Source organism: Marmota marmota, unplaced genomic scaffold, assembly GCF_001458135.2.
Source record: "Marmota marmota marmota unplaced genomic scaffold, marMar, whole genome shotgun sequence".
NCBI lineage: Eukaryota > Metazoa > Chordata > Mammalia > Rodentia > Sciuridae > Marmota > Marmota marmota.
The window spans coordinates 16644497-16667452 of NW_026000164.1; the positions used below are offsets into that span (position 1 = coordinate 16644497).

General features: G+C 38.4%; 1 protein-coding gene across 1 annotated transcript in view; it reads right to left on the bottom strand.

Annotated features, from left to right (window-relative positions):
• The window catches only part of Exoc4 (exocyst complex component 4), a 771143-nt gene that overhangs the window by 149132 nt on the left and 599055 nt on the right, over positions 1 to 22956 (bottom strand). The window contains exon 12 of the mRNA XM_015493819.2: positions 13735 to 13871. Within this exon, the coding sequence (XP_015349305.2) occupies positions 13735 to 13871 (137 nt within the window). The remainder of the gene's footprint in view (positions 1 to 13734; positions 13872 to 22956) is intronic.

The following is a 22956-nucleotide window of genomic DNA, read 5'->3' on the forward strand; positions in this document are numbered from 1 at the left end:
TGAGTTTCCCATAATGGCTGTACTAATTTACATTTTCACAACACTGTACAGGAATCCCTTTTCTCTACATCCTTGCCAACACTTATCTTCCATCTTTTTGGTAATAGTCACTGTGAAAGGTGTGAGATAATATCCCTTTGTGATTTTAATTTGCAATTCCTTATGATTAGTGATGTTGCGTTTTTTTCTCCATAATCTGCTGGCCATTTGTATGTCCTCTTTTGAAAAATGTCTATTTAGGTCCTTGCCCATTTCTTTTTTCACTTTGGTGGTGCGGGGGATTGAACCCAGGTCCTCATGCATGCTAAGCATCACTCTACCACCGAGTTATATCCCAAGCCCCCACTGCCCATTTTTAATTGGAGTAATTGCTTTCTTTGTATAGAGTTGTTTGAGTTCCTTATATCTTTTGGATATTAGCGACTTATCAGATGTATGGGTTGTACATGTTTTCTCTCAATCTATAGGTTGTGTCTTCAGTCTTTTGTTTCCTTTCTTGTATAGAACCCTTTTATTTTGATGTAATCTCATCTATTTTTGCTTTTGTTGTCTCCGTGTTGGTCAAATGTATATTTGCCTAGAGCAATGCCAAATATTCTTCTTGTAGTTTTACAGTTTCAGATCTCACTTAAGTCTTTAATCCGTTTTGAGTTGATTTTTGTACATGGTGTGAGATAAGAATCCAGTTTCATTTGTCTGCATATGAATATCCAGTTTTCCAAACAACACTGTTCAAAATATACTCCTTTCCTCAATGTTTATTCTTAGAAACTTTGTCAAAAATAGAGGGTTCATTTCTGGGCTCTCTATTGTATTTGTTGGTTGATGAATTTACTTCTATGCCAGTACTATACTGTTTTATACTGTAGTTTTGTAGTATGGTAGTGTGATGCCTCCTCCTTTGTTCTTTTAGTCCATGATTGCCTTGGCTATTCAGGGTCTTCTATGGTTCCCTAAGAATTTTAGGATTGTTTTCTATCACTGTGAAAAACAAGAATTTGGGTAGGGATTGCACTGAATCTGTCTGTGGATCACTGTGGGAAGTATGAACATAATCATGGTATTTATTTCTTCTATCCATGAGCAGAGGTTATCTTTCTACTTACTTGTGTCTTCTCCAGTCTCTTTCATTAATGTTTTAGTCTTCAGTGTGCAGGACTTTTATTGCCTTGGTTAAATTTATTCCCAAGTATTTTTAAAAGTAGTTACTGTAAATGGGATTGTATTCTTGATTGCTTTTCCAGAATATGCATTATTAGTGTATAGAAATACTACTTGTTTTTATATGTAGATTTTGTACCCTGAAACTTCACTGTATTCTTTCATCAGTTCAAATGTTTTTTTTTTTTTTTTTTTGGAGGAATCTAAAGAGTTTTCTGTCTATATGATCATGTCATCAGCGAACAGCAACAGTTTTTCATTTTATTTCTCCCTTTTGCCTAATTTTCCAGAACTTCCAATATTATGTTAAATGGAAGCGATGAGAGTGGGCATCCTTGTCTTGATCTTCTAGATCTTCAAAGAAAGAGTTTCAATTGTTCACCACTGAGCATGATATTAGCTGTGAGCATATCATGTCTGGCCTACACGCATTAAAGTATATTCCTTCTATACCTCATTTATTAGAATTTTTTTTTGTCAAAGAGTACTATATTTTGTCAAATGCTTTTTCTGTACCTAATGAGATGATAAGATTTTTGTCCTTCACTCTGTGAATGTGATAAACAATATTCATTGATTTGTGTATGTTGAAGCATCTTTTCTTCCAAGGAATAAATCCCACTTGAACGAGGTGAATGATCCTTTTAATGTGTTGTGGAATTTGATGTGCTAGTTATTTTGCTGAGGATTCCTGAATCTAGGTTCATCAAGAATACTGGCCAGCAGGTTTCCTTTCTTGTGATTTCCTTGTCTTACTTTAGGATCAATGGTTGTTAAGTAACAGATGGAATGAGGGAATGACACAACTGAAGCACAAAACACCAGCAAAATAACAGAAGTCATCTTATTGGCAAATATCAACAATATTACCAATGAAATTACTTTCAAAGTATAAAACAATGAAAACACCACAAAGAGCAACAGGAATAATAATACTCGCCAACACATTATTTACCACAAACTAGGTAGGGGTTCTTCTAAGCACATTATGTCTATTAACTCTTATGATCCTCACAACAATCTCTGCGGTAGACACTATCGTTATTCCTATTTGGTGGATGAAAGTCACAGGCACAGAGGTCAGGGAACTTTCCTATGGTCAACTGGCTGGTGAGGTTGAGCTTGAAGTGGGCCCATACCCATTATTCTGGAGTCTGTGCTTCTTACTATTATACTGTCTCTCTAAACCACTTGAAACATTTTTCAGGTTTCTTTTTTCTTCTAGAATTCCATTGCCTCTTCCTTGGACTTTATAGTAGACAGACTTAGCTTCTAATGCACGTACTATGACTTTCATACTCTATGACCTTTGCCACATTATTAACCTTTTTGAACCTCTGCTTTCTCATCTCTAAGGTAAGAAAAATCCAATTTAACAGAATGGTTGTGAACGACTAGATAAAGCTAATGACTAAAAAGTCCCTTGCACAGAGACCAAGTACATTACTGAGTGTTTATTTCCATTCTCGTCCAGGTCCTCATTACTGCACATCAAGGTCACTGCTGCAAGAGACTCCTATCTGATCTTGCCAGGCTGAGTAAGGCAAGGGACATGAGGACTAGCTGCTTGCTATGAAATTCCTAGGACATGTTTTAGGGAGACACATTTGTATTGGGCCAGGAGAGCAGCCAGTGTGCACTGCCAAAGTCAAGTGAAGGTCATTTGATCAATAAACACACGTGGAAGCCCATATAGAGACACCATGCTACATAATGGAGGAAAAACTGTGTAAAACCTCATAATAACCTCCTTCTCATAGCTGAGATATGCCACAGTGATTTCTAACCAGAAAGAGAAGAGTCACTTTGGGGACATTTTAAAACCACACTTCCCCAGGTCTGTCAGTGGGCCTAATGTGGAAAAGCCAGTAAGTGTATCTGATATTATAACTCACATCGTTATAACTCTGATGTGAACCAATGGTTGAAAAATAATGTTCTAGAGAGAGGAACACATAACAGATCAAATAATACATAAAAATTTAAATTTCAGTACAATGGAATAAATATCAGAATGAAGTTATACAAAATAAATTACAGAAGCACATAATAAAAACTCACTTGCTGAATGCCCTCTATGAAAGAGATACTGTACATATTTTATAATGTTCATTTGTATCTAATCAATATTTAATAAAAGTGAATCTATATATATCAGTGGGAGTTGAGCTAAAAAGGTAGGGGAGAAAGTTGTAACAGGCAGATCAGAATTCAAGTTTCTGCGGAGCTTGCAGAAGGTTTCCCTGGCATTTGACCTCAGCTCTTCTGATGTTCAGAGTGAGTCAGGTGAGCGGAGCCTGCAAGGCAAGCTCAGCCGGGCTCTCATTCCTGTAGTTTCTGGTTACACAGGGAACCTGAAGGGCTTCACCAGAACTTCTGGCATCCAGTTCCTGCTCGTTAGCACAGTAGGATCAGAGGATCTTCAAACTGTGTGGTAATTGATCATATTATCCTCCTGGTGAAAACCTGTGACAGCATTCTTTTAACCTATATGGAGAACTTTCAAAACTCCCCTTTCTGACCCATTGCCACCCAACCACAGTAGTCATTTCAGTCACTTGGATTTCTCAACCTTTCTCCATGTATCATGTTCCTAGATACTGCTCTGCTGCTGGCTCATCCTGCTCAGTCTGGAAGCAATTTCCTATTTATTCAACAAGCAAATTAAGGGCAACCAGGTGCCCAGTCCTGGTCCAGACATATCTCATTATCCTTATCTTTTTTTTCAGGCTCCACCATGGGTTCTAGCTCTCCTAGAAGTGGTGAAAGGTGAGCTGTGAGGATGATGATATCATCCCTCCAAAATACCTGCTTGTGTCTTATATCAGTTGAACTTCTGAGAGTGCAGTTTTTATTTGTATTCTTTACTAGGCCCAGTTATTGGGTGGGATTCTCTCTCAGACCCAAAAAAAAAATTAATAAACTGATGCTAAATTAGAACAGATAGAAGCTTCAGAAAACTGTGATTCCAATCATGAAATTACTACTTTGGGACGCATAAGCTGCTGCTTGTGTCTCAGGGCAAAGAGGACAAGCAAAGGGAGAGAAGTGTTCAACTTAGAAGCAGCAGAGTAATGGACCAACTGCCTGATTGCTAATGCAGTGCAGAATTCACAGCTGAGTTTTCTTTTAAGCTCCAAGGGGTGTGACTAATTAAGAAAAAGACATCTAGTGCTCATTTCCCTCTTAGGAAACTTCTTTATCCAAAGCCTGTGACATGACATCATTATATAGTACAGTCCACCTCTCCAGAGTGAGGTGCTCTCAGGAAGGGAGATTTTTCTGACCTTCCTTGGATCTCTAAACTCCCAGTGGCTGCCAGGTTCTTGCAGCAAATGGAAAAGAAACCAAATCTCAGCAGAGGGCATTGTGAGCTTATGGATTTGATCACTTCTGTGAAAGATATCTGCTGAGAATCACGGGGGAGAAAATCAGATTGCAATGTTTCCTGCTCCCTTCCTCCTTCCCCAATGTTATATCATTTTGGATCATTTGAATTGTATATGGCTTTCTATTTAAATCAGTCATTTGCTGGCAGCAAAACTAGAACATTTCCTGTTTTTCCTCTCACTGTAATCAGAATTTGGCTGTCCAAATTAGGACTGCCCTAATTACTCCTCAGCAGGTGCCAATCCGGGGGAGAGCAATAAATGAAAAGAGAGGAAGTGAGGACACCTCGAATCTTCAGACCCATACAACAAGAAAACATTTTCTCTCTAGACCTGGAAAACCTGATTAAGAAACAAGCAATGTGCACCATGGGGCCGTGTGTTGTGTGTGCGTGTGTGTGTGTGACTGTGCACTGCTGCATAACAAGCATAAAGATGATTTTCTATTTATTCCCCTTCAACTCTTCACAGATTATTTTCCCAGACCCTGAGATAAATTCAACCTAGACCAGTAAATCAGCAGCCATGCCATATCATCTCAGGCATCCCCCTATTTGTGGAGTACTCTGGGAATGAGTACTAAAAAGTGGACACCACTCCAGAAATTATGGCCTGGAGAGATGTTAAGGGGGTCTAGTCTCTTGGAAAGAAATCAGGATAATCTTGAGAACCATGATATGCTAGCAACCAAAAGAACTGTGTTCTAGCAGACAGCGCAAAAGGTAGAAGCTTCCTGCTTGAACAAAATGTGAACAGAAATGAGAGAAGCAACTCAATTCCTATAGGCAGAATAGACCCCAGTGAATAAAACTATTCTTGTTCCTGCCTAAAACCATCACTCCAATTGTGCATGAGACCCCATGCTTGCTTACCCAGTCAAAAGCACAGTTTCAGTAATTCTCCCTATTCTTTCCTACCACCAATTTTCTCTTTCCCTAATCATTTTCTTAACATATAGATATGCATTTACTTCTCCTATTTAAAATAACATTCCATATAACAACAACAACAACAATAAAACAAACAAACAATCAAAAAAACAACCCTTTATGTGGGCTCACTTCTCCAGCCACTACCCCATTTCTGTGTTTTCTTGGCAGCAAAACTCATAAAAGTTTTGCTTATATTTACAATTTCTCTACTTCCCCTTCCATCCTTCCATCTCTCTCTCTCTCTCCCCCCCCCCAAATAGCCCTCATGATGGTCACTAATGACCTCCATGCAGTCCATTCTCAGTTCTAATGATGACCTAATAGGAGTATTTGACCCAGCTGATCACCTCCCTCTTCACTTGGTTTCTACAACACCATATTCTCTTGACTTCTCTCCTATTCCCTTGTTGTTCTTCTTAGTGTCCTTTGTTGTTTCTTCATTCTGCAAACTTCTGTTTTTTTTTTCTGTGCCATATATATACTCACTCCTGTGGAGATTTCATCTAGTAACATGGCTTTAAATATCCCATATATAGTAGCTATATGTCAATGTCTGGCAAATATCTATCTTCAGGCCATAGCTCCCTCTGTTTGATTCAACTCTCTACTCCATTTCTCCAAGTGGATATAACAGGCCCTCCAAAATTTAAATCTTGGCCTATTTGATCCTAAACTTGCAGTGTCCTCCATCTTAATAGCTGGCAACTTATCTTTTCACAATGGAAATAATAAGTCCTAAGAGTCATTTTGCCACCTTTCTTTCTCTCATACCCTATGTCCAATCTGGCAAGGAACTTTGTTCACTGTTGCTTGATTTCTTATCTTGATTACCACAATAGCCCAATTGGTCCCCTTGCTTCCAATCTTGTCTCCCTATAATCCATTTTCAGTACTTATATTTTAAGTGTAAGTAAGAACATGCTGCTCCTAGCACAATTCCTGCAATGGCACCCATTTCACTGAGTAAACTTCACATCACAACAGTGGGCTGGCCTTGTCCTCATGGCCATCCTCTAATACTAACTTCATTACTGCCTCTGTGATTCTGGCTACCTTGCTGTTCTTGAAAAGGGTCATGCAGAGTTCTGCCTTAGGGCCTCGTCCTCTGCCAGGGTACTGTTTTCCAGATACCTTGCCTAACTCTCCAGCCTTTCCTCAACCTCGACTCTACAGGGCCTCCTTGGAATACTGACTAAACTTCTAACTACATTCTCCCACACTCACCTCAGTACTTATTATCTTCTGAAATTCCTTATGTTTATGTATTATATTTACTTATTATTTATCTCCTCTCTCCCAACCCAACAGATGTAAGCCACATAAAGGCAGATGTTTAATCTGCTTTTTCACCACTGTATCTACAAACTCTCTTATGAGTACTCCATAAACATTTGTTAAATGAATGAAATCCTAGAAATGAAGTAAATAATTGTTTTAAGGATGAAATAATAAACTGTGTTAATAATTACTGAGATGAAAGAATATTCTGACAAATTTAGGCAATTAATCTTGGGATACTGAAATAATTGAACATGGAATCATAGAACTACTGGAGATATCCTGACAGAAATGGAGAAACACTGAGAACAAATCCCTGAGGTTCAAAAAAAGAAAAGGAAATTAAATTAAAGAAATGGAGTGAATTTGGAATCATGGACAAGATTCTGAAGCGATTATAAAAGGCAGTTTATGAACAGTGAGAAAGTGGTCCTCTCCAGGAGCTAGGAAGATCTTTCAAAGAACAAGACACATGACTTTGTTCCTTTCCTGATTTAAATGAAGAAATGACAAATTTGGCTTTCAGTTGTTTTGACTTTGTTCTCAAGATCTGACTGTGTTAGTTTGCCTTTCATCACTGTGACCAAAATAGACAAGAACGTCTTGGAGAAGAAAAAGTTTATTTGGGGCTCATGATTTTGTTGTCAACTCCATTGTTCTTGGCCCAGGTAAGGGCCTTCATGGGGGAGGGCCCAGCAGAGGAATGCTGCTCAGTTCATGGTGAGACCAGAAAGAAGGGGCAGGGGCAGAAGAGGAGGGAGAGGGGCCACAGGAAAGAAACATCCTTCCAGGGCATTTCCCAAATGACCCATCTGATCCAGCCATGTCCCACTTCCCTACAGTTACCATCCAGTCACTCAAACTAGGATGGAGTGATAACCTCACAACTCCCATAATATAATCACTTTACCTCTGCACATTCTTACATTAACACAGGGGTTCTTTTTTGGGGGAAGGGCACCTCATATCCAACCCATAACACTGATATTTTCACTTCTGAACATTTCTGTATTGTCTAACATGAGATTTTTTTGGGACATCTCCTATCCAAACATGGCCTAAAATGAGAATTCCTAAGGAATAGTTCAGTAGAGCAGGAGAAGTAGGTCCTGAAAGTGAAGGGTTGGGAAGATTTCTGAACAAATACTTGGAGTATTGTCCACAGCTGGCTTTTACATGCACATTTTGGGGAGACATAGTAAGCGGGGTACTGTTTGCCTTAAAAGTGTTATAACTGGGAGATACCAGAAAGAAACCTGATACAATCTCTTGTAGGGCAGAAGATGAAAAATACAGGTGCCACAGGTGGTAGTCAAGGCAGCCATCACCACCACACACTGCTATCAACAAAACAGAAGCTCATCTTTGTGTGAGGGGGGACATACTATTTTACTTAAAAAAAAAATTTTTTTTTAAAGTTAGTATTTTTTAAAAACCCCTTGAGAAAAGAAAAGAACTATCATTATCCCTTTTTGCAGATGAGGAAGTTAAGACAGAGAGACTAGGTTAGCTGTTCAAGTTCATATAACTAGTAGGCAGAAAGCTGGTATTCACACTTGGGCTGCAGGGCCTGCTCTTGAACTAAAGTCCACGTTCTTAGTTAGAAAACCAAAGGGGCTCCTGAAGTAACATAGTTATCTTAAGAAGTAGATTCCAAAATTCCTCAACTTTGTCTTGTTAGGTTGAACAACTTCTTGTTTTTTTCTTTTCAGGACATACATAAAGAAGCTAAAAGATTGCTTCTAAAATCAAGAATGACATGGAATTTGGAAGAATAGCTTAAAATTTTTTGATGACAGAATGAAGATTTAAAAATACCTTAATAGACTTCAATAAGGAGTTAAAAATAACATTACATTTAATGGGTAAATGTAAGATCTTAAATTTATGTTTTAAAAAAAACCCACAGTGGAGCTGGGGTTGTGGCTCAGTGGTAGAGCACTCGCCTAGTAAGTGCGAGGTGCTGGGTTCGATCCTCAGCACCACATATAAATAAATAAAATAAAAATATTGTGTCCAACAACTAAAAAAAAAAAAAAAAAAAAACAAAGAAAAAGAAAATGAAACAGAAAAAAATATTTGCAATAGTATCAGCTCACACTCCAAAAATTAATAACAAAAACCAAACCACAAACCCATGAAGTTCAGAGAACTGCAAACAGAATTCCAAAAAATACACCTAAGAATGTCAACCTCAAACTCCAGAAAAGCAAAGTAAGGAGAAAATCTTGAAAAAAGTCTGAGGAAGAAAACCTCTTGTCAATAGAAGAAAAAAATAAAAATTACAATGGACTTCTCATTATCAATAGTACACCATAATAAGCATGTAGTAAAATATTTAAATTATCAAAAGCAAAGGAAGTGAAAATATGATAAGGTACATCCAATGAAATTATGCTTTTCAAGTAAAGGTAAATTGAAGATTTTGTCTTGAAAATGAATACAGCAAATACTATTAGCATACTANAAAAAAAAAAAAAAAAAAAAACCAAACCACAGCAATAGAAAAGATAATGCTAATTTCAACCAGTGTTTCTTCCTAACGTTTCCTTATTCTCTGTAGCCAACTAACAGTCAAACCTAAAAATTTTACCTCTTTAATTCCTCTTGAGCTGTCTACTTCCCCTCCATTATCCCTTTCTTTCCCCTAAATTCAGGGACTTAATCTCTCTCCCCTCTACTTGCCCACTCTCACTTTTCTAGTCCACCTTAAAAAATACTCAGAAAATCTCCCTGAAGCACAGGCCTGTGCCTGGTGCTGTCTACCCACACCCAGTCAGTGGCTGTCCACTACCTAGTTTTAAAAGGCCCCGCTCCTGGAGCTTGGCATTCAAGACCCTGCAGTTTGACTACAGCGTTCCTTTCCAAGCCTGCACATTCACTCACTTGTTCTTCCCTCCCCAATGTACCCCCAGTTCCTTGACATTGCTCTGGTTCCTTTCTTCCCCTGCCTAAGACTCTCTAAATCCTCCTCTTTTTCCAGAAGCCTGGTTCATATCCTTCCCTCAGTGATTTCTTTCTCCCTTACCTTACCATATTTCCTGTCATAAATTAGTGGTGTGAAGATTATATATAAAATTATGATCATTTGTCTCATATTTCCCTTTCTATCCTTTATAATATAAGTTCATTAGAGGTAGAATCAGTCACTGATTAAGTTCTTTCTTCCCACACACTTACACAGTGTCTTGGCACATGCTCAGTAAATAGCTAACAGATGCTTGAACACACTCTGTGCTATTTTGGCTGAGGTCCAAAGCCATGGGATCATCTGAGTTTTGACTGGACCCTCCAGAATGGTGAACCAAAATAATCCTTTTCTCTATATAAGCTAATTGGCTCAAACATTTTATTATAGCATCTTAAAGCAGACTAATACACATAGCTTCCAGTCACATCTCATGTTGAGAGGCAGGATCAAAAATTACGATAAAAAGAGCACCTGTGATGAATAATGTTGCAAGAATTTTAAAATTTTCTGTCAAAATATGGTGAATAACAATACTATAAAAATGACTACAAGAGGCATTTAGATTCTAGAGTCAACTTTACCTTATTATAGTCAGGTTATATAACTTCTTATTATTTGTGAGAAATTATTGGGTACTCATAATCAGATAAAAGAAAAAGAGGGAAGAACTTGCTTTTTTAAAAGTTTTAAATTTAATGGAAGTTCAACATAGTCATAAAAGCAAAATTAAAATGCAATGCTTTTAAAATGTCATTATTTAAAGACATTTTTACTATTTATGCTTTAATATTTAAAATATGCTATTAGATTCTCATTTGGTATGTGAGACATTGGTACAACTTTTTAACTGCTTTGGAATTAGGTTTTGTGCAACTGAAAAAAACAATATGTATGGCTCAGAAATTCCAATCAAGACAGATATCCTAAGTCAGTGTCTTTCACAGGTGTTATTTATAATTTTATACCCTCCATTAAAATATAGATGAAAAGGCTCTTTTTTAACAGTTGGATGTATTTTCTTTTCTCTTTGAATATTATTTCTATTTCACTTCCTCAATGAATTTTATCCTAATGGGATATATGGAATTTTCTGCAAAAAATATTTATACGAATTTGAATCTAAAAAATATAAATTTAAGATTTCTGTTAACACAACAATATACTTTTTAGCCTTTTTATCTGAATTAGTATAGTAAATATTTTTTAAATACTCTTATTATAAGTTATTCATTATATGTATAATTTTAACCCCAAAATGCTGGGAGCCATTAGCCAAGTAGGTATGACAATTTCCTTGCCAGCGTACCCCATGTTGCAGTGACATTGAATGTAGGTGACCTTGCTCAAGGACCAAGGCGGATTAGGGTGTTCCCGGTTTAAGATAATCGTGTTTAGGGCGTTCCCAGTTTAGGTTCCAGGTTTAAGGTTTAAGATTATTCCTGCTGGGAATAGGGCGTATCCTGCTGCCTGAGTTCCCCTTGAGTTCTCACGGGATTCAGAGTATATTTTGGGAGACAGAAGCCCAGTGGAGGTGGATTTGGGCAGAGAATGTGATTTTGGGCAGAGAACGTGGATTTCCCCAGAACGTGTTTGTATACGGCTGGTGTGAGTTCGGGAATAAAGAGTTGCTGTTTGAATCTACAAGCTGTGTGGTGGCTCGTGATTTTGTGCCCAGCCAGACTGTGGCATTTGGTGGCCCGTACGGGGAACGTCTAAAGCTTGGAGGTAAGTGAAATTGCTTGCCCCTGAGGAAGAGCGAAAGAATGGGTGACCAATTCAAAAAACAATGTGTTATTGTTTTGATTTATCTTGTTTTTGTTTCAAGCTGCCTATCCCTAGAACTTTCTCAGGCAAACTGGGGGAAATGGTTGACTCAAGGTTTGAAGTTGTTCGCCTCCGAGGAAGAAAAATTGTTAGAGGAAAGAGGCACCCCAGTAAGACCAAGAACAGTTAGGACATATGTTGATACAATACAAAAATGTAGCCCATGGCTTTTTAAAGACGAGTTATTAAGTATATTAATGAGACCATCATGGTATCCTGTAGAAAGATTTTTCTTCAACAAGAAAGAGATGGCTAGTTCTGTTTACTACATTTGTCTAAGATCTTGGTTTTTACANTACCAGGCACGGTCCTTAAGCCACATTGCTTGTTTAATTAATCAGAAGGGGGGAGATGCTGGGAGCCATTAGCCAAGTAGGTATGACAATTTCCTTGCCAGCATACCCCATGTTGCAGTGACATTGAATGTAGGTGACCTTGCTCAAGGACCAAGGCGGATTAGGGTGTTCCCGGTTTAAGATAATCGTGTTTAGGGCATTCCCAGTTTAGGTTCCAGGTTTAAGGTTTAAGATTATTCCTGCTGGGAATAGGGCGTATCCTGCTGCCTGAGTTCCCCTTGAGTTCTCACGGGATTCAGAGTATATTTTGGGAGACAGAAGCCCAGTGGAGGTGGATTTGGGCAGAGAACGTGGATTTCCCCAGAACGTGATTGTAGACGGCTGGTGTGAGTTCGGGAATAAAAAGTTGCTGTTTGAATCTACAAGCTGTGTGGTGGCTCGTGATTGTGTGCCCAGCCAGACTGCGGCACCAAAATAATTTTTGATGAATTAATAATTGAATGAAAAAAATAAAATATTATTGGGAGTGCATCTCGGTAAAGTGGTTGGGTTTCTTTAACTGGTTCACGTAGGTGTGCACAAATACCACTTATTGCTGGAAAGAAGAAGGTTGAGCATTCATCTATACTGTATTACTCTGTCTGATTAATCTCCCCTAAACACTGCTTTCGGACTCACTTAGTATTTACTATACAATGTTTATATTTCCAAGTCTCATTTTTTAAAAAGACTATGTTGCTTGGTCTTACTCTTTCTATTCAACATTATCTCCTACTACCTTCCATTGAGAGCTCTATTCCAGTCAAACTTCCTTCTCATCGTTCCCTCCAAAGGCAAGGCAACTATGCTAGTGCTTCCCCTCCGCCCCTGCAGAGCTGCACCTCCCTAAGTGTCATCTCCCCAGCACATATGCCTCCTTCTGCAAAGTCACTCCTGGCTGCCACCATCCTTTTCCAGTCTTGCTCATGTTTTGCTCTTTCTGCCCTAAGAGTACGTCTTATAAAGTTATCACCTTTGCAGTACAGTTACTATGTTCTGTAACTCTCTATCCTTAGTTATATCTCATACATGTTAGAATATTACCACACATTCCTATTTTGTGTGTGTGTGTGAGAGAGTGTCTGTGTGTGTGGTGCTGGGGACTGAACCCCAGCCTTGTACATGTGAGTCAAGCACTCTACCAACTGAGCCATATGCCCAGCCCACATTCCTTTCTTTGATAATTGTCCTATGTCTTGCCAACAAGATCATCATTTGTTCCTAAATTTGTTTTCCGTGAGAAGGACTATGATCTCTTCCATAAGCCCAGAAAGGTTTTTCAACCCAAAGAAAATATATCAGATGTATAACTAACCATTTTCAAGTTTGTAACATTAGTTTTTCATTTCTAGTGATATTGAAAACATCACCACAAAACTGTCCTTTTGTGAAGGTAGGAAGCTTATAGATCAAACATCAGGGAGAATACATTTGTAAGGATGAAAAAGAAGTACTTTATAGATTATTAAGAGTTTCAAATTGCTCTACTTAAAGGATCTTTTCACTCACCAGATGGACTAATCAAGGTTTGAAATTTCCTTGAGGACGGCAAACCTTACAATTCTAGAGTCTCATGAAAATCAAGGCTGACACCCTCAGCTGGGCCACTCCAGGGTAGTCTTATGTGTCTCTGATTCTTGGTCTCTTTCATTCCTTCAGTCAGGATGACTATGGAAGAATCTAAAAGCCTATTTCTATGAAACATGTTCTATCAGGCCCCCTGAAAAATTCAGGAGTGATCTTTTTTCTTAAGGTGGAAGTTAGGCAACAAAGATAGTATCATTAATCAGAGCCACCCCCGGGGTTCTAAAGTGACTTTGCTTAGGCCCTAGCAGAAGCTCTACCTGTAGGCTGCAGAGCAGGTGTCCTTGTACTCCTGGAGCTTCACACACACCATGTTGAGGAACTGATCTGAATATGCACTCAAGTCATGCATCAGGTTCATGAGGTCTTGCACCGTCTTCTCCACGATGATAGTGCTCTGGAAATGAATGAAAAAGAGGACACAGAAACTCATGAGATTTCCGTGCTCAGGTAATGTGTAGGACAAGGAAGGACAAATGAAGGGATGTAATAATTGAAGACACTTGAACTCTCCTGAAGGATGTGACATTTAAAAACATGGACTAAAATCAAGAACAAAATTAGCATCTTACATCCTACTGGGTCTTCCAAAGACCTGTGAAGGTATTTTCTCTGGAATGACATAGGATAAGGATTTGCAAACTGATTTTGAAGAATTCTTGTCAGTCACAAGATATCTCTTTGTTTTTTAAGAAAGAAAATGCATATTCAGTTGGAGCCTGATTTTCAACCTTCAGGGTTCTACTTTGAGAGGAGTGACCTATGATAAGCAGCATAAAGAAAAAGCCTTTCATGGTTTATTTTGAAAGTTTCAAAACTATCAATCTATTAACAACAACATTTGTATTGTCTTAAAGCTTGTAGAACGTTTTCACATGCACAGCATATGTTTTCTCACTCGAGACTCACATAATCATCATGACTATCATGAACATTTATGGGGCTCTTGCAAGTGCAGGGTACAGTGCTAAGCACTTTGCATGCATCAGCTCATTTATTCCTCTCGACACCCCTACCCATCACCCAAAATCACCCCTAGTCAAAGGAAGTGTAAAGAAACTTGGAAAGATGAAGCAAATAAAGCAAGGGCTCCAGGCTTTGCTCTCTTCACCAAACTGTTTTGTCTCAGCGCTAGTCCTGAGTTCTGCTCACAGCTCAAACATTTTCCCATGATCAGAGTATATTACTGTGTTAGTCAACTTTCCATTATTCTAACAAATAACTGAGATAATCAACTTATAAAGAGAAAAGGTTTATTTTGGCTCATAGTTTGGAGGTTTTGGTCCATGACTGACTGGCCTCGTGGTTTTGGGACTATGGCAAGGGCATCATGGCAGAAGTGCACAGCAGAGCAGAACTGCTCATCTAATGGCCAGCAGCAAGAGGAGGAGGAGGAGGAGGAGGAAGGGCTGGGGTTCCAAAACCTCCTTCAAGGGCATGCCTCCAGTGGCCTGAAGACCTCCCAGTAGACCCTATACTCTTGGGGGTTCTCTCCAACTTCCCAACAGCACCACTCTGGGGAACAGGCCTTTAACATAACATCCGGGCCTCTGGAGACATTTCAAATCCAAACTGTAACAACATCATCGTCACCACTACAGGAACAGGATCCAAACAGACTCAGACATATTTTAAAACTGAATTAAAGAACTATCCAAAGGGAAAAATAATAAGCCCACTTTAAAGTTGGATAGATAGTACTGTGCCACAAATCAGTGTTATATCTGAAAAGAGGCATATTCAATTAGCTGTAAATCTCTGATTAAGAAAAAGACTGAGTCTTTAAAACCATTAGTTCATGTCTCTTTCAAAAGGAGCAGAATTACATGGGAGTAAATATTAATCACATGCTTAGCAACCTGGAATCCTTTGGTCAATAACAAGTGTGTTGAATATTTATTTGTGTAAGATCACATAGGCTATAGTAGACTCAGGCATAAAAGTAAACATTAAAAACATTTTTCTAGTGACCTATGAAGGAATCAAAGGCATTTTATTATGCTTAAATACAGGCTATAGGATACAGGGTTTTGACTAATTTTTTTTTAAATAAAGAATGGATAAAAGTGTACAGCTTTTCTCAACACAAAGGAGGATTAGCTTGAATTATGACTTACATTTGCATGCTTATTCAAGATGATTTGGTTGTAGAGGTTTCTGTCTTTTTTCCCCTTCCCCTCCCCTTTCCATTCTCAGTAAAATAATTAGAAGGAGAGAAGAAAGGAACAGTTATATTCTGTAAGGCAAACCTCTTAGGAAACCAAATTACAGTCTCTATAGAATCCCCACAAGTTCAACTTCCTTTTCTGTATTGATTTTAAGATTAAAGCACTGCAGCTTCACCCTGATCCATAATCCCATTCCTCTGTATTTGTGAGTGAGTGACAGGAATTGATTCTGCCTGGCTACATGTCCCCATGCGTAGAAACATCTAAAATTCTCATCCTGATTCAGAACACAGGGTATCCTAAAACAAGTGGACAGCAATTAATAAAGGAGAGAGGAGTCAGCCATCCTAACGGAGCCCATTTAATATCTAAAGCATTGCAGGGAAGATGAGCACAGGGAGATTACTCTAATTATTAAGAGAAAGAGCCTGGTTCTATTCCCAATCGCAGTATTGATAGTCATGTCTGGGGTAGCTTGGGTATCCCCTTCCTTTCTTCTGATTCAGTTTAGTACTCTGATAACCAAGGATAATTTGATCACTCTCATGACTCATGTATTCAATTTGCTCATCATTACACTACCTTGACATTGCTGAATCACAGTGTAATAGTTCTCAAGTCATCACAGGTACGTGTGGCCTTCCTGACTACACTGCCGAATTCTCAGGAGGGAGCTTTCTCCTTTCCTTTTTGTTCAGCTCCCATGATTCCTTTCTCTCCTTGTTTATAGTTCCTCAGGACCTTCGGGATTATACTACTAATAAAAGAATGTTAATGAACATTTCTCTGAATGTCATATATGTGAGGGATGTTTGATACAGATGTCTCTGCATTTTGAAATCTCTTGCTGTGAAGTAGGTTTGCACTGTATTTACCACAGTGCATCTGGGTGACAAGAACTGCACTGATGACATCTGTAGGGGCAGAGGTGACCGCAAGCATCTCTGCCCCTTCCTTGGAGGTTCATGTTTGCGGGGTGAGAAGGATGTACAGCAGGGAATGGTCAGAATGGCATGGCTTAATTCTAATGGCTGTGCTCAGCATACACCTAGGTGATGCTATATGATTACATACAATTTTCCAGCTATTTGGTTGGTTTACCTTGTCATGGCAGCACTCTGGATAATCAATCACTACATTCTCTTCAAGGAAAATGACACTGCAGTTTGCAAAATGATGGGGATTTTTACAGGAAAAAAAAATGTTCCCATTTTTTGAGAAGTTATAACAATTTCCAAATCAGTGGCTCTGACAGATAAATGTTGAAAATATTAAATTTTTAACAAAGTCAATCCTGTTTTTTTATTTGATCTCTTTAGCATCATAATGACTCTATTAATTTTGAGGTTTGCCAATGCAGAATATAAGGACTTTATAATAAGTAAGATCTTGACTTTATTCATTATAGTTTCTATTAAATACATTACAAACGATTGATATTTGTTTAGCAACAACTCACTTCACATTTCTTGGAACTTAAAAGCAGGTCATATGGTCTGAGTATGACATAAAAAGTGAGGAGAAAAGGACAGGCGAGGCGATTAAAAAAAGTTGCTATGAAAAATAAACAGCCAAAGTTGATGACAAGGATACAAAGTGATCTAAGAAGTGAATCTATAAGAACCAGCTCTTTGGTCCTGCACATTGAAGAGGAATCACTGAGGACCGAGGGTGAAGCTTGATTGTGGAACACTTGAAGGGCATGCGCCATCCCCAGCATACCAACATAAACAGAACAGGGAATGAAGATGTTCAGACCGTGGAGACACAGTCCATTCTGTTTGTCAAAATGGGGTTCTACAGCATGACATTAATATAGAAAATTGACTCCAAGCTCAAAAAACTCGAAAAAAAAATGGTGAGTTAAAACTAAAGTGGTTCTTTTACTAGAAGACTTTGAAAACCTTTAATATGCTCTCATTGTGAATTTTGAAGAAGTGTATATAGTATTCAATCTTCTCCTTAACTACTGAAATAATTGTTTTTTCTCATGGCCCATCTTTTTACATCTACTAGAACAATGTTCTAGAACATGGTTTGGAAATGTCTCTTTCCTGATTGCTCTGTCAAGGACACTAAAGACCAATGACATGCTTGACAAGTATTACTACCAGTGTTCTTCATAGTGGAGAAATCAGGTCTGTTCCTTCTTGACCCACACCCTGTCCTACACTCCAGGCCTCTTAAGCTCTGGCCCTGTCTACCTGTTTAGCCTTCCTTCCATCTCTACTGAGCCCCTGCTCTAACCACACTGAGTCACCAGCAGTTGCTTGCTTGCACCAGGATAATCCCTGCTTCTGTCCCTTTGTGCCTCCTGATCTCTATACCTGGAACAGTCTTCCTTCCTCATGACTCTTATCCTTGAAGATTCACCAAAGGGTTGCTTGGTCTAACGTAAATGCCAGTCTTCTGTGCTTCAGCCTAGTCTAAATCATCTTTTAAAAAATTATATCTCCCACTGACTAAATAATTTCAGCCTAGTCTTTAAATGGTCTATGGTAACCACCGGTTCACTTGGCTGTCTCTTCCACTACACTGTAAATTCTTTTTGACCAGTGACTCTACCCTAGCTAAGTATCTAACACACTGCAGGTGCTCATTAATTGTTTATTAAATAAGTTATGCACTGCACATTCAGAAGAGGGTGAAAAGATAAATTTGGAATACAATTATAATGCTCAGTAGTGGGTCAAAAACCTGAGTAAAGTGGACCATAGCCTACTTACTACTGTTATGAACACATCTTGATTCCCAAGGTTCTAAGGACTAAACATTTATTGTAGCTGAAGGTCTTAGATAGTTCTGCAAAACACTTAATTTCATCCAATTATCTTAGTTTCTATAACACATTTATACATAAAACAAAATATGCTAATTAGAGATTTAAAGATATATAAATTAACTCACAATTTAGAAAAACAAACAAGGTTTGAAGGATGCTGTCTTTATGTGTGCTGTTCTAGCTCCTGTGCAGGGATGGTTCAGAGATGATGAAAGAACCTAGGATTCTGGGAAACTGCTATAGAAGAATTGGAAGGAAAACATGGTCATAAAAATCCACTCACTACCTCAGGTACACACACTGCGTCCCCATGATACACAGAGGAAGTTGTGGAATGAGGGGGTGTCACAAATTCTTGATGATGACAATAACCGTTGTTTATTGAAGGATAATCAACTACAAGTTAGCAAAACATATCATACCACACTGTCCTTCCAGTTACTATCAGCAAGAAATAGTAACTGGCTACTAAACAATGAAAATACCTACAAACACAACCGTGACAGAGGCCGAAAGGAAACCTGCCTTCTGTTTTTTGGCCCCTGTTGTGATTTGTGTGATGTTTCAACTGTTCTGAATGGGTCTGCTCTTTACTGAACCAGTTGGTAAAAGGCCACAAGTTCAGAAATTGGTGCCTGAGGAACTGCCACTGCTATTCCACTAAATCATCTTTCAAAAAATTATATCTCCCACTGAAATGTATGCTCCTATTCATCAAAGGACAAGAATACACACATTCATAACAATTTTATTTAAAATGGTCAAAAAGAAGAGCAAGTTTCAGATCTATCAATAGGCATGAGCAAATAAATTGTGGTATATTCATTCAATGAATACTGCAGAGCAATGATAAAGGACAAATGTACACAATGACAGGGATGAGTCATACAGAACTTATGCTTAGTTAAAAGTGATCAGACATAAGTAGTATAAGTGTAAGATTTTATTATTATTGTAGTTTAAAAACAGGCAAAAGAAATCTCTGGAGAAGTCAGAATACTGGCTCCCTTGGGAAGGGGAAGGTCCTGAAGGGGAAGAAAGAACCGTCTTCAAGAAAGAAACTGGTGCCAGGCATGGTGGTGCATACTGTAATCCCAGTGGCTTGGGAGGCTGAGACAGAAGGATCGAGAGTTCAAAGCCAGCCTCAGCAAAAGCAAGGCACTAAGCAACTCAGTTGCTAAATAAAATACAAAATAGGGCTGGGGATGTGGCTCAGTGGTTGAGTGCCCCTGAGTTCAATCCGAGGCCCCAGCCCAACCCCTCCCCCCAAAAAAAATGGAAAAAAAAAAAAATGGAAATGCTCACTTCTAGCCCTGGGAATGTAGCTCAAGTGATAGAGCACTTGCCTAAAATATTTGAGACCCTACGCTTGATCCCCAGTAGCAAAAAAAAAAAAAAAAAAATCCTGACTGGGTAGCTGTTCCTTTAACTTCTTTGTTATAATATTTTGTGTACTTTTAATCGCCTCCCCACTGTTCCATAAGATTCCTTAAAAGAGGGAAAATTATATAGAAATAGGCACATAAAAGGCACTCTCTATGTAAAGAGCAATCCATTACCTGTCAGAGGAAGGAGGAGAAAAGAATAAAAAGCAGATCACTGAAGATATGCTCTATAGTCTTGTTCCCAAAGAAAATCTCAAGGCTAACCTAAAAACTGGAAATAACTCAAATGTCCGTTGACAATAGAACAGAAAGTAAAATTCTGAAACAGCCATATAGTTAGATATTGCAGAGCAATGCAAAACAACAAACTAGTGGTGCACACAAAAATTCTCATGCATGAACATCACAGACATAATGCTGAAGCGGCCAGTAGTCACCAAAGAGTATGTATACCATTAGATTCCATTTATGTGAAGCTCAAAATAAGGCAAAGAGAGTTTATGGTGGCAGAAGTCAGAATAGAGTTATTTTTGCTGGAGCCAGGGGAGACTGACTAGGAAGGGCATCTGGCTGGTGGCTGTGGGAGGGGCATTTAAACCTCAACTTTAAATAACTCATCTCTAACCATTGTACAAATAGGCACCCTTTCAGAAACTTTTCAGAACTCCATCTGTATGTATCCTATCATAATGGTTTTTATTTAGGGAGTATTTAAAACTGTGACTATGTAGCAGTGTTGCTGGCCATGCTACCACTGACCACCAGCTGAGAACTAGTCTAAAGAAGATCAGAAGGAAAATAACTAATTGAGAAGAAAATGATTTATTAATTGAATACGGTCTTTGTGCCAAATATTAGACAAACTTTAGGAGATGCAAAGCCAAACAAGACAGAGTTCCTGCCTTTCAACAATCTTAGATGGAAAGACAAATGGGTTCACAAATAAAGACAATAAAATATCGGTGCTATGATGGGAACTGTATATTATACGGGAGAGGCACAGAAGAAAGAGTTAATGGGGCTATGGTGGAAGTCTAGAGAAAATGATGAGAAGGAAAAATTCACAATTGAAATGAGTTCTAAAATATAAATAGCAATTTACAGGCTGAACAAAGATGAAAGAAAAGTACTTCAGGTTGATGCAAAGTGTGAAAGCGACATAGCATGGGACTCAGAATTGCAAGTCGTTCTTTGTGGGTGGGTTGAAGGCTGTGTGTGTGTGTGTGTGTGTGTGTGTGTGTCTGTGTGTGACGAAAGAGAAAGAAAGAAAGATCAACTTGAAGGGCAGGCTGAGAGGCCATCAGAAGTGAAATAATGAAAGTCCTTTTATAATACATTATATATATATATTAGAACATTTTGAATATCCTTCTTTTTCAGCAAGAAAATCCAACAAAGTAATCTAATCTGATGACACTAGTCACTACGTGACCCACTTCAAATGCAGGAAGGTACTCTTGCAAAGTTCCACTGCTCAGAAAAGATGAATATACTTATAGAGCAGACATGGAAAAATATTCTGAGGTTCTTTCACCAGGTTCAAGAATAAGGGAGAATTTACAAATAGGCTTAAACAAAGAAAATATGAAGTCAAATTTTGGATATTTAGAAAAAAGTATATCCCTTTAGGATCCATGTTTCTTTTTTCTTTTTTGCTGGTACTGGGGATTGAATCCAGGATCTCATGCACACCAGCAAATACTCTGCCATGAGCCACATCTCCAGCCCTAGAATTCATAAAAGTGATTATAAAGTTCATTTACCAGTTAAAAACTTGGAAATATATATGATATAAATCACTGATAATGTATTTTTAAGCATTTTGGGTAGATAATCACTTATGTTTGAATAAAATCTATGCCTAATATATTTTACAAGCACAGCTGACTATGAGCTTATTTGGGATTTGTGATTTCATCTTCAAAACAAAGCAAAACAAAATAGCAGGAAAGGGGAATGAAACAAAAAGCATCAACAGTATGCTCAATTAGACTGTGAGCTCCTAGGGGGCACCTTCCTTTCCCTGGATAATATTAGGTAATAAGAAATGTCTGTTGACTTCTATTTATATCAGTGAAATGCTATGGCTAAGTTATCAATTCCCCTGGATATATAATAAAATCCAGAGAGTGGAAAGAGTAGAAAATATCCTCAACATATATTCTCTCTCTCTCTCTCTGTCTTTCAATAGTACCTTAAAGTTGCTACTCAGCAAAACAGAAAGCACTATATGTTAGGAAACTTATGGATTATGTAACATTAGTAGCTACAGTACTTCTTTTGTGTCAAGTAATATTCTTGGTTAAAAAATATAGGCTCTTCTTTCTGGGGGTGATGCTAATCTAGTTAGGCTAACATCACTCAGAATAGAAAAAGGTGATATTCCAATAGCAGATGAAAATATGGGCAAAAAGACAATTTAGGAAATAGAAGCAAAAAGGTAGGGGAGGCTGGTCTGGGATGTGGAGGATGGGTGAGGTTTGGATGCTTGGAGAGCTGAGGCAAGGTATTCCAGGCAAGAGGAGGGTGCAGGCAAAGGCTGGGGACAAGGGATGAGCTGGTCTTGTGTAGCAAACAGGAGAGAAATATGACTGGAGGAAGGGATTCCCACGGAGAAATCAGGGGAGTTGGGGCTGACTGGAGAAGAGGAACCAGTTTGTGGAAAACCTGAATGATAGGCAGGCTGAGGGTCTCCTGCACCTCGAGAGCAGCAAGGCAGTGTATGAGATAGTGGAGCTTGGAGTCCTAATTCTAGAGCTGAAAGCAACCCTTGTTCTCCAGTTGAAAAAAAGAGTCATAATAGATACAAATCTTAAAAGATCTGGCAACATGCATAGATAGATAGTGCAGATCATGATATTTCAAAAGCTAAAGTCCAAGTCTCTCAATTCCCTTTGGCCAAAGCTGATGATAAAAGCATCAAAAAGAAAAAAAAAATATTGAATTGGTTATGTTTACCGAAAAACACATGAAAATCCAAAGAAGAAAGAAAATCAGAAAAAGACTTATTTGTCACAATTTGGGGTGACAAATCAAATCTCCTTTGAAAATGGGCAAAGAGAAAGTATTGAGTATTTGCTTGGTCTTTTCAGTAGAAACTGTATTTTCGTATTACCAAATAGGGAAAAGACTACTTTAAGAATGCCA